The sequence below is a fragment of the Enoplosus armatus genome, chromosome 3 (genome assembly GCF_043641665.1).
Source record: "Enoplosus armatus isolate fEnoArm2 chromosome 3, fEnoArm2.hap1, whole genome shotgun sequence".
Taxonomy (NCBI): Eukaryota; Metazoa; Chordata; class Actinopteri; order Centrarchiformes; family Enoplosidae; genus Enoplosus; species Enoplosus armatus.
Genome location: NC_092182.1, coordinates 23,123,938 through 23,137,107, shown reverse-complemented (window position 1 = coordinate 23,137,107; position 13,170 = coordinate 23,123,938). Strand labels below are relative to the sequence as shown.

Here is a 13,170-nt window from a genome sequence, read left to right as displayed (position 1 = left end):
AACTAAGAAGACAAAAGACAGAGTTGTCCAACCGTTTTTTGTATTGTAAATCATAAATCACTTGAAATGATTTCAGGTAGGAGTAAATCAATTAGTGATCAGTGGACGTTGTCCTCTTAACTTCCTGTGAGGCACTGAATGGCTGGAAATTAGTTCTTTATCTGACAAATGTGAACACGTTAAAAGCCTCAGAGATCAGTTGAGGGACACATTTCTTCTTTATCTGACAGGGCATGATACAGGAAGTGAGACGGGCTCATCCGTTCGCCTCCAGCAGCGAGAGGAGGATTCAGAACAGAATTGGACTGTAATGCACTTTATCTCCAACAAACTGTTTGTGGTGTTGTTTTGTTTCTACGCTGCAGTGCATTCGATGTGCATGTGATAGGCTCAAAACAGAAAGGACATCTCAGAGTTCATCTGACGATCTGATAGTGACATCGGCAGAATGACTGCACGGAGGGACGTGATTGGTGGATTTGGTCTAAATGAATTAACATGACTGACAGCAATAGGAGAGATAACAGAGACACACAGAGACCAGCTCAACTTTCAGTTCCCTTCTCTACATTCTCTGTATAATCCCTGTATGTTCACACCAGACACCAGCAACAAAACAATCAATTTAAAACAACATTGAAAACACACATAAACAAACAGGGCTCCATCACACCAACTACATCAAATGCCTTAATAACTGCCAAATAAAATGATGCTAACAGTATTGAGAGATGAAGCCAATAAGCTACAAAAGGTACAGAAAACCCCCCACAGATGAGAACAAAAATAGTAATGAAACATGACAGTAAATAAGTCAAAAACAAGAACATCTGAAAAGAAGTAACAGAATCAGAGTGAGTTATTATATAATTATAATGGAATAGTGGAAGAAGTACTGAGATCCTTTAATTAAGTAAAAATAGAAATACCACAGTGTAGAAATACTATACTCTACTACTCTACTGTTACAAGTTAAAGTCCCGCATTCGAAATTTTACTTAAGTAAAAGTACAGAAGTATTAGCAATAAAATATACTTAAAGTAGTACTCATTATGCAGAATGGCCCATTTCAGAATAATGTGTATTATATTACTGGATCATAATTATTGATGCATTCATGTGTACATTATTGTATTGTTGCAGCTGGTAAAAGTGGGGCTTATTTACCTCAATATATACACTGCCTGGTAGCCTGTGAATTTCACTAAGGGATCAATAAAGTCTTCATCCATAATATTACATCATAATTTATTTGATGCTTATATTAGTAGAAGTATAAGGTAGCATAACATGGAAATGAAAAGTAAAATGCTTTATATTTCATTGTACACTCACTTTTGCAAGTTTTTACTGCATTTTGTCAGTTTCGGGCTCCATACTGTGAATGTTTCATGTGTGGTTGTGAACAGATGTGAGAGAAGCAGGTGAGTCTCAGGGTTTATTTTCAGTTTTAACAGTCACATACGATTAATGATCCAATGTAACATCAGGATATTATTGAGTAATAACAGAGTAATACCATCATAGGTTAGTAGCACAGATGTTTGTTAGTCACAGGATTGTTTTAAGGCATTTATATTGCAGATGAAGGGGCGACCCACTCAATTAAGTTTCATCACATTCCAGCAGCTTCACTTCAGTTTGAGACAATAAACAGCAAAGTCATGTTAGCGTTGTGTTCAAGAACGCCATGACGTCCGAGAATTAGCAGTCGACTGCTGAAAAGTGTTACACTGACGACAGAAAAAATAAAACTTAAATTGAAATAATCAACCCCGAAGATAAACAATAAGCAACATGGATATTGTGAAATGCAGGAATACGTCATATTTAGTAAATTAACTAATATATTAGGAAAAACATGTATGGCCATTACATATTAAGAGTAAAAGCTATAAACCTGAAGTAGCGTCGTCCTGTTTGTAAACTGGTTGTTCTGAAGTCAGGGGGCAGCGGAGTCTGTTTAACACCTGAGTCAAACACATAGCGCCCTCTACAGGAGGTCTGCTGTACTGCAGGAGGGCAGTTTAAAGAGACAGTTTATATATTAATGTCAGCAGCAGAGCTAAACTCAGCCGTAACCACAACAGTTACGTTTCCATTCATATTAAGTTACACTAAAATTAAACTTTTAAGCAAACTTCTGGATTTTTTATGGGTTTTTTTTTCCCCCATTAACAACCTTTATGTGAATATATCCACATCTGAGAGAACTCTGAAAGTTTCTTCCATCGCGCAAAGTTATGAAGCAACAGAAACACAAATATTTAACTGCTTGCTTGGTCTCAAACTTGGTCTGGAAATATCTTTAGTCTGGTTGTATCGTTGTTGTCCTGCTCTGTCCTGTTAGCTGCAACTTTAAGAGTCTCAGCCTCACAGATGATCAACACAGCTGACTGAGAAAAAACATGAATTAGCCATAAGACATCCACTAAATTCTACTGAGTTCTAATGTTAAAGCTGTTTAACACTGCTGCTGTCAGGTGGAAAACATGCATCTCCAGGAAAAAAAACACCTGGTTTAAGCATCAAAGAGCTTTTTATAGGCTTTTGGTGAGGATTGAGGTTTTTAAAAAATGATCTTTAACCTTAATTTAATTCTTTAACTTAAACAATGGTGTAAAAAAAAAAATCACCAACACTGGAGATACAAGATTGTTATTGGACATCAGTTCCTGGTTGCTGCAGGAATGTTTCAGCTGTCGAAAAACAGAAAAGCCAGTTCTGTAACTAACTCTCTCCAGACCGCAACACCATTATTATTCCTTCCTTCCTTCCTTCCTTCCTTCCTTCTACCCAGAATGCCTTTCAGCATTACAGCTTGGCAGGCTGTTAGCTGATTGGCTGAGAGTCACAGCGACAGAGGAGCAGTGAAAGAGGCTTTAATGGACTTCATACAGGACAGAGAACAGGAAACACTTAGCGCGAAAACTTGATATTTATCATAAAGTTATGAGGACGTGATGATGTAATTTATTTTTTAAAAACAGGTATGATACTGTGTCAACAGTCTGTAGCCTGTGAGCAGTCAATAGATCACAAAGTTTCTACACCCAAATGCGGATGAATTTCGCTCTGGTTTTGAAACTTCTGGTGTGACCAGGCCTAAAGAAGAACAATTAATGATCAGATTTTGTTCCTGGTGTCGTGGAAATCTTGATCTGTTTGTGGTGATATCTTTGATCTCAGCAGTTTAAACACTGAAGTGGTTTTCTACCTTCATGTAACATTAAACCACAGGCAGCAGAACACAGGTAGAAACCAGGTGAACCAGATTCTGTTGTTATTCCATAAACTGTATTTCTGTTTCCCAGCAGAGCAGCAGTTCACCTCCTCCATCATCTGATTACACTTCTGTTTTACTAACTTTTTACTTGTCGTCAATTTGATCTTTTCCTGGCTTCCGTAGATTTCATGACAAGTTACAGGCTAAAAGTGAGGTCAGATGTCAGGACTTAAAACTGAGTTTTCCATACAGTCCTGAGGACATTAAATGGCACATACTGGCATGTGTTTTCAATAAACAGAAAAATAGCTTTGGTAAGTCGTCATGATGTCAGAGACATGATGGTCAACACGTGTCCACACAGACACAATAATGGACTCTGAGGAGGGATACAGCATACCGGTTTAACCATAAAATATTTTTCTCCTTTATATAAAGCATTAAATCTTAAATTAGGATATCAACAATTCAGTTCCTGATGTCAAAGATTTTAAATTTATCAAGGCAAAATGTAAATCTTAAAAAGAAGGATAAATGACAGGAGCAACACTCCAGTTAACATCCATTATTTTGTCCGATCAGGACACATGGTGGAGCATCACGGCGTCCTGACAGGAGGTAGAGTCTGAGAGTCAGAACTGAGGAACAGATCTGCAAAAACAATGTCAAACATGTCTGACCTGAGCAGCAAACGGCAGCTCTGGACTGATGATTATGTCTGAATAATCACAATAATATGTGTAATTGGACTATTTCTGTGGAACAATCTTAAAGATCTGAGCAGTGATTGGTTAAAAGTTGGAGGGATACAATAATGAGAATAACTGTTTGGGACAGTTGAGCTGTGTGTGTGTGTGTGTGTGTGTGTGTGTGTGTGTGTGTCTACAGGATGACACAGCAGCAGGTTGCTGGGTAATCGTCGGCGCTGACTTTGTGCTCGTTGCCGTAGACAAAGTAGACGTGAGAGTCGCCTTTCCACTTATAGTTCACCTTAGTGATGGGGATCAACTCTACTGTCTGCCTCTGAGAGAGAGAGAGAGAGAGAGAAATGTTAAAGGAATAGCTTCCACATTTTGGGAAATATGCTTATTCGCTTTCTTTCTGAGAGAGACGTGTTCAGATGGATATCAATCTCATGCCTGTGTGTTACATAAGAAGCTAGAGGACATGGTTAGCTTAGCTTAGCTTAGCATAAAGACTGGAGGTAGAGGGAAGCAGCTAGCCTGGCTCTATCAAAAGTTCAAAAATACACCTACCAACACTTGCTCAGCCTCAGCTCAGACACTTCAACTACGTACAGAGGACACGCTTCTCTAGCAATTCAACTGAAAGTTTCATCTCGTTTTCTTCAACTATCTTTTCGACTGTTTTCATCTCTTACAGTTCGACTAACTTTTCAGTGCTTATATGTCAGATGTTTAGCATCTCTAACTTCTTTCATTCGACTGACTTCAACTTTTCATCTGTTACGATTCAACTGCTTTCAGTGCTTATACACTTTCTAAAATGTTAACTGATACTGACACTTCAACTACACTGAACACAACTTTCTCTAGCACTTCAATTAAAATCTCACTTTATTCTATTATCCTTCTATTATTATGTGGATAACTAAAAAGCAACTTACTGGCAGCTGAAAAAAGAACTAACAAACGCAGTCTGATCTTTGTAAATTAGTCTCAAACTGTGCCACTGACTGGAGCATCAGTTAATGGACTCGGTGTGCTGGTTGCCATGGAAACAGAGAGCTCATTAACTCTCTTTTTTTTTTTTTATCTGCTCCAGTCCTCAGCTAAACTAAAAAACAGTTTACTGCAGCAGATACGAGTTGGTTTTGTCTCCCAAGTTGATGTGTTTCATTGTACCTCATGGAGGATGGACGATCATCCTACATATTTATGTACACTATGCAGACCTACACAAACACATATTTGACGTTGTCTCTTCCAAACTTCCTGCGTCTCTCACAGCATCCAGGCATGTAAGCATTGCTCATCGACATAAGTTTTGACTGGCTTACTTTTATTTGCCCATTTCACAGCTGTCCCATGACTTTATATCTTTAAATCATGTTTTAGGTTAGGCTACAAAAATGTATCTTTGCGTGTTTGATTTTCTGCTAGTCATACACCTGTCTGCGGACCTACCTGCTGCAGGATCCTGGAGGACTGGGCGTACTTGCTTTGGTGGTCTTTGACTAGACGCTCAGAGGCCTCAGACATGGCCGGGTTTGGGAACCCGAGCAGCGGGTAGACCTGAGAGGAGACAGACAGAGAGACAATAAAACAGACAGCTTACACTAGCAACGTGACCTTTTCTCTAGCGCCACCCGAAGGATAAACTTTAAAACTCCACTACACCTGTCTGAAGTGAGCTTCCTGCATGTTGTCTTTCAGTGATTTACTGAATATTGTACTGTATGTTTTGTTTTAGATGTACATCTCTTAAGTAAACTTCCAAATGTTCAAGTAAACTTCAGGTTTAACTGCAGCATATTATGAACAGTTCCTCCACTCACAACAGAAGAAATGATTATACTTTTGTGAAATATAAAATGATACTACCTAATTTTCTGGGGAAAACCCAGTGAGGGTATATCTAATCTAATAAGTGCAGTTTTATAGTGTGTGTGTGTGTGTGTGTGTGTGGGTGTGAGTGTGAGTGTGTACCAGGTACTGGTTGTTCTTGAACAGCTCCTTCCCGCTCACTGAGCTAAGGTCATCGATCTTCAGACCACAGTTCTGCTCCACCACGTGGTCCTCCACATGGTTAGTCCTAAACACACATATGCACAAATATATACACATATAAAACACATTTATCCACATATATACACACGTAAACACACACACACACACACACACACACATAATTTCATCAGTTTCTGTAAATTGGAGACTGCTGTTTGAATGTATTTGTATCCATTTAAATGCACATCATGCAGGTTTATCTTTATGCCACCAGAGGGCACCAAAGTGTCACCCATGACATCACTGCCCATTAAATCCATTTAATAAGAAGCTACATTAAAGCTGCTGTGTGTCGAATTTAAACATCATTAAATCATCTTTCAATTCATTTTAATGTCATACGTTTACCATCTGAACTTTCTCAAGGACCCCTGGAAACCCTTGAAACCTCCTCAAAGACCACTGGGACATCTCAAGGATCACTTTGGAGGACTCAATGACTCAGGGAACCTCTTCCAGGATCCCAAGAACCTCCCCGGGAACACTGAAACACCATGTGAACCTTCCCAAGGGCCCTTGGAAACTCCTCATCAACCTCAGGAACCTCCTTAAGGTTCCACTGGAACATCTTACAGCACTACTGGAATATAAAGGACTGAAATGACCTCTTCAGGAATTCCCTCAAAGACCCTCGTAAGGTCATCAAGTACCTTTTAAATCCTCTCAAGAACCCAATGGAATGTCTTCAAGGACCCCTGGAACCACTAACAACCCCTTGAACTTCTTTAAGGCCACACTGAACCTCCTCAGAGACCACTGAATGATATCTTCCAGGACTCGAGGAACTTGTTCAAGCACTCCTTAAACAGTTGTAGTACCAGTACTCACCACTCCACCTTGAGGTTGATGTAGGCCAGCAGTTGTCGTTTTCCTTTACAGGTTTCACACTCCTTGGTTCCCTTAGCATCGCACACTGTACACCTACACACACACACACACACACAGTCAGACATGTGACACACATGACTGTGTAACAGTGTAATTTAAAAGGGCCATTCTGCTGTTTTTCATGTTCTACTTCATTAACTCTGTATGCTGTTAACTTCATATCCTGCTCAACATTTTTCAAACTATTATGTTATTAAAATAAAGTTATAATAAAATTATGTTTTCACCATGTTGTGACTCTTTCTGCTGGTGTGTTCAGGCACAATCTGATATGTATCTAGGCCTCTAAAATCTATTCAAATAATACAAATCCAAGAAGGAAAGTCACTAGAGGATGTGAATAGACTTCGATTTAAGGGGTCACTGCATGGAGCACCAGGACTTCCCCGACCCCCCTGCAGGACCTTTCTTTGCCTGTAGCATCACAGTGAGTGCAGCTCTCATCAGTCTTCTTCCCTGAGCCGTTACACACCCAGCACGCTTTCTACACACACACAGGATTATTAACATAGAGAGTTTCATTGTATTGTTAAGTAGTTATGTTATTTAAACTACAGTTATTATGTAGTTTATAATTAATAATTGATTAATTGACTGATAGACTTACATATCCATTTCCTTGGCACTCCTCACATGGCATCGTCCCTGAGGCATGGCAGCTGTGGCATTCCTACAAACACACACACACACACACACACACACACACACACACACACACACACAGTTAAAAATAACTTTACTATGTGTTGGAGTCACACTGACACACTGAAGCTGACAGAATCCTGCTCTGTGATTGGCTGTCAGCTGTCTGTTAAATAACATAGACACCCCATGGAAGACCCTCATGGTCTGGAACAGATTTAAGAACTTCTGGAACACAAAGATCAGAATCAGAATCAGAATCAGAAACTGTTTATTGCCAAGTAACATACATTACAAGGAATTTGCTGTGGTCTGAAGATGCTATTGTTTTGATAACAAATAAGTAGAATATAAAAGCTAAAATAAGAATAATAAAAATAAAAATAAGATAAATAACCCAGGAATCTCTTCAAGGTCAAGGGTTGAAGGAAACCCTTACAGTAAAAGTTTTCATAAAACATCTTCAAGAACTTTTGGAACCCCACAAGGACTAATGAAAGCTCTTCAAGGACCTGTGGATCCTCCTCAAGGACCATTTGAACCTGTTCTAGGACCCATGGAATGTCCACCTGGACCGCCTTCTACCTTGGGCTTCCTCAAGAATCACTAGAACTTCCTCAGAGACCTCTGGAACCTTTTCAAGGACCTCTCCAACCTTCTCAAGGACTCCAAGAATATACAAGAATATACACTAAACTAAATTAACCGAGGCGACAGATAATCCTGCTCTCTGATTGGCTGTCAGGTATGTTAAAATCAAACATAGTTCAGGTCAACAGTTTAACTTCTGCTCTAAGTCAAAGCTCGAGATAAGTTAAACAGTAGGTAACCATAGCAACAAGGCGGTCTTTGACAGACAGCTCCTGTTAACCAATCACCTTGATGGAGGAGGTGAAGGGCACACGGATCTCCTCCTTGTGATTGGTGAAGAGGCTGGGAGGCGTGGCCTGGATCTCCCAAGGCCGGGGGGCGGGCTGGGTGTAGAAGTCAGCCGGCTCACCTGTTGGTCACACAAGATAGACATCACACCCACCTGTCAATCAAAAATCCACCTGAAGCCTGTTGCCATGGTGTCGTCACTTTGGTAATCTCAGATTTATAACTCTGTGTAACAAACTGGAGGTGTGATGCTTGAAAGACGTGGGTGTATAGCAGGCAGGGGTGGTCTGATCAAAGACACTATCCCGTTGCATTATGGGAAATGTAGGACCCAGTGTTTTTGGAGTTTGAGCCATACTAGGGACCAGAAGTCAACATATCTCTGACTCTGCTGCACTCTTATGTCTAACCTTGAGTAAAAACCTTCATATTTCACTCAGTTATCCATTTAAATCAGTAATCCTATTATGATGTGACACTTCTCTGCACTTAAACATCTCTAGTATGTCTATCTCTGTGAGGACACATTTGACACCTTCAGAGTGAGGACATCTTGCCTGCTCTCCAGGTTCTTCAAAGGGCTGTTTGAATGGTTTTAAAGATCCCAGGAAACAGGCAGTTAAACCTTCCTGAAAACAGTTCATCTTCAGTGGTGGCCTCATGATGTACTCGCATGTGTCCAACCAATAAAATCACCACAAATTTTTCAACAATCCCACCTTTCTGCCGGTCCCATTAGATCAAAAAATCAACCTGTGTGTGTGTACCTTCATGAGGTTTGTGGGCCCAATCAGTTGACCTGGACTCAGTGAAGGTCTCCAGCCGGTACTACAGAACAGAAAACACACTTCAACAAGAGACACTACATGTGCAGTGTTAATAACATTTTAGTTGACAGAGACAGTGTTAAAAATAGAAGCAATTACAGCAATATTGGAGGGTGGAGGGACAGACATGAGGCAATACTGCGTGAGGTGAAAGGGACAGGTGCGAAGTATGAAAGTAATCCACTGATACTTGTCTGTACATCTATGGGTATGTTGCAAACAGGAACTGCTAATAGGTAATTCGGCATAACTTTGTAAAGTTAAAGTTGTAGCCCACAGCTAACTGACTCTAAAGGAAATCATTATGAGAACTGCAGAACAAGATTATCCCCCAAATAGAAGTATGACACAGAATAATAAGGGGTGGGGGGTTATACAGGGGTGTTGGGGGTGCAGTTGTCTTAATTTAGACTAGTGACAGACTTTGAAAACCCTTGGTCTACACGGGCTGTAGTGAAAGTAGTGGAGCAGCAGCTTCCGTCCTCTGTCAGTGTCTACACAAGATGTGTTCAGGTACAGTACTGAGGGTACATCGTCTGTGTTTTGGCAGTGCTCCTGTTTTTAGCACGTAAAACATAAGAAAATACACTTTTACACAGAAGTGTAAAAATAGTCTTTAGGTCACAGCTACGTGCATATAATGCAAGTGAAACATGAGCCGCTTCGTGGCATGTGTGGACAGCTGGATTGATTAAAATAGAAGCGTCTGACTGAAAAATATGTAGACAGACCAAACAGGACCAAGTCAGAGTGAACTGGATTTCCTGTTTCACGCATCGAGATGCTTCATCAGTTTCAGACATTTACACCTCGATGGCTTGTTCACGTTAATGTCACATAAGAGCCTCTGAGGTCACATGTCAGTCATGTGAGAGTCATCGGAGGAACATAATTAAAGTGTTTGTAAACTGGTGTGATGTCATCCTGTCAATCTCTGATCAGAGGCTTCTTCAAACTGTCCTCAGTGTGGACACATTCAGTCCTTTAGATGTAGAGCGCAGAGAGACAGGAGAGTCAACAGGCGGGTCATTTTAATAACGAGGCTGACACTTACACCCCGTGTCCCCCTGGTATGAACATATGATCTGTGTCTGGATATGTGATCTGGACCAGGACGAACTCAAGTTAATGTGGGTGAAAATGCATCAGAACATAACTGGAGCATTCTTAAGTGACAAACACAGCAGGAACACCAGCAGTTAACAGCATCACAAAGAGCGTGCACATCTGATCACCCTGTAGGTGTTGAATGGCTCCATGTTGGTGATGACTCCATCGCTGACAGGACTGCTACTGTAGCAGCATTGAGATGACACAAAGCTCTTGAACGCCTCACGAGCCACATCCTCGGACAGAGAAGGGATGCTACAACATGCACACACACATACACAAATCACAGCACGAGTTAAACCAGAATATTCTCTGAACGCGGCCTTTTCTTATCGAGCAAACACAAAGCAACATAAGCATCTTGCTCGCTCTCAGGTCTTACCTCCAGTCGTCAGGTACAGGACCGGGTTGGGGCGGGGCTACAGGCACCGTGGGCATAGGCGGGGGCAGGTAACCTGCAGCAACAACGACAAGCTTTAGTAGTTGCAACAACATGAATATTAAGTGAAGCGTTTTTGACTCCTCTCACCTCCTCCTGCTGCGATGCCTTCATAGCCAGGCAAGTTACCGAACGCGTTGGCCGCAGGGGCGGCGAGAGGGGGATACACAGCTGGAATAAACAACAACAGGAAACAGTTCATATAGCAGATCATCAGAAAGAGTTCAGTATGAAATTACAGCTACAGAGAATCATCAACTGTATCGTCTTTATTTCCTGGTTCACTACAAAGACACTCTATAACAGAAGATTAGTATAATAGTAGTATTATATAGTAATAGTATTATTAAGCTAATAAACACGAGTTTCATTTCAGCACCAACAAAGAGAAGAGATATCTGTGTTGCCAGATCTTGCAAGAGTTCATTTTCTCCTCATTTGTTCGTCTGAAAAATGCCATTTTAGTGTCAGATTGATCGGAAGATGTGAGGCTTGTGAAAAACTGGTCCAATATTTACTTTGGTGACTGTTGTGCTCACGTTCACTTCTCCCATTGGAGTGAACAGACTCACTAGTCTCCGAAAGGGGATGGGGCAGTGGAGAAAACCATGTGACACAGATACAGGAATTAACTTTAAGTTGAGCCGTCTCTGTTCACTACAGCCCTGAGAGCAGTTTGACAGTTGAGGAGGTCTAATCAGGCTAATAAGTGAAGACAACGCCTTTAAAGGAACAGCTAAGTTAGCTTAGCACAAAGACTGGAATCAGGGGGAAACGGCTAGCCTGGCTAGAGATGGACAGGAGGTAGGCAAGGAAAGATAGTGAGATAATGAAAGACGCTGTCCAGCTGCATTATGGGAAATGTAGGATCCGTGTTTTCAGAGCTACAGATACTACAGACTAAAACTCAAGATATCTCAACGTCTGCTGTACAGATTTTAACCATGCCAAGGAGGTAGAGGAGGAGATGGAGAAGGAGAGAAGGAGGCAGAGACGGAGAGAAGGAGATAAAGAAGGAAATGTACAACTGAGCGCCACAGGAAATCATTCCTGCCTGTGGCCATCAAACTGTTCAACTCCTCCCTCTGAGTGTCGACGCTCAGGAAGAGACTGGAAATCTGGACTTACTTCACCTGCAAAATTAATTGCCGCATCCCAAAACAATCCTCATATCGACTCTGACTGTTTAAAGCTGCGACATTTTGAATGAAGAATCTGGACTGAATGCAGACTTAAGCGATGACGGGAGGTGTCTGATTTATTACTTTAACTCGTAATTCGGTTTAAAAGCTCTTGCGGTTCTGTAAAAAAAACAAACCTGTATTTCTGTGGAAACAAATGGAGAGACCACCATCTTTTCTGTCCACAACAAACCAGAACAGTAAACCCGAACCCGCTGAACTCAGTGTCGTTAAACTAAAGACAGATTTAAACCGTGCTGGAGTTGCGTCTGTTTGCGGGACGCCCCTGCGGCTCCGCCTGCGCGTCCTGCAGCAGTTTTGCGGTGTTGTGGTCAGTTTGGTGACCCGTGTAATGTTGTGTCCCGTCGCGTGTTTCAGTTCCTACCTGCGCCGTTCATCCTCCTGCTGTTTGTTGTAATACACTCCGACTCAGATCTCTCCGTTATCTTCACGCCTCCGGTACACGCTGCTGCAAGTGTCACAATATGTGACGATGACACGCACAACTTCCGGTAAAACCTTCAAAATAAACGTGTAATTGACAAACGACTTTTCAGCTGTCCTATGTATGATTGTTACTACTTATACTATAATACAAAGGATTAATCGTCCACAAGGAAACTTTTGTACCCATATATGTGGGGAAATAAATCCTTATATATAAATTATTAACATGGCTACACTCTACCATAAGATTAATTAGATAAAATGAAACAGAGGTGGGTGCAAAGTACAAATGATAGTGCCAGACAACTGATACCCCGAACAAAATGTCCCAAATTGCTGAATGAGCCGTAGGAACCGTGATCACACTGCAAGTATACAATGGAATCGCTAACACTTTACTTTAAGTCCTCGTATTTAGCATTTATGAGCAGTATATAAACATTTCAGAAATGGGATAATAACACACAATAATGTAGTTGTATGCAGCTATAAGGACATTTTTAAGTGTTTATTAATGTATAATAAAGTTTGAGATTTAAGTTTCTTTAGTTTGGACAGACAACATGAGTTTGAATTTAAACAAATACTTAGTTAAAAGACAGTCTGTCATCAGTCATGACATCTACAAAATTAAAGGTAGCGTGTAAACGTTAGTTAATTGTGTGCTGAATAGCAGACTACATGTTTTGCTCAGTTTAATTTGATTAATCTGAAAGCGGATAAGTGAAGTCCTCCCTGCAGACCGACTAGTAAAGGTTAAATCTGAGAGAATGCAGACTT

The 13,170-nt window shown here is 40.8% G+C and overlaps 1 protein-coding gene across 1 annotated transcript; it reads right to left on the bottom strand.

Moving 5' to 3' along the window:
* Positions 1 to 1,426: 1,426 nt before the first annotated feature.
* On the bottom strand, positions 1,427 to 12,395 carry LOC139282514 (protein SSUH2 homolog). The gene is made up of 12 exons (XM_070902270.1): positions 12,329 to 12,395; positions 10,853 to 10,933; positions 10,706 to 10,778; positions 10,449 to 10,578; positions 9,154 to 9,214; positions 8,386 to 8,507; positions 7,473 to 7,535; positions 7,270 to 7,349; positions 6,806 to 6,898; positions 5,897 to 6,002; positions 5,375 to 5,482; positions 1,427 to 4,250 (listed from the first exon to the last, which is right to left on the bottom strand). Exons 1-12 carry the CDS (start codon positions 12,339 to 12,341, stop codon positions 4,110 to 4,112), a joined length of 1,071 nt encoding a protein of 356 aa, XP_070758371.1. The 5' UTR covers positions 12,342 to 12,395; the 3' UTR covers positions 1,427 to 4,109.
* Positions 12,396 to 13,170: the final 775 nt, after the last annotated feature.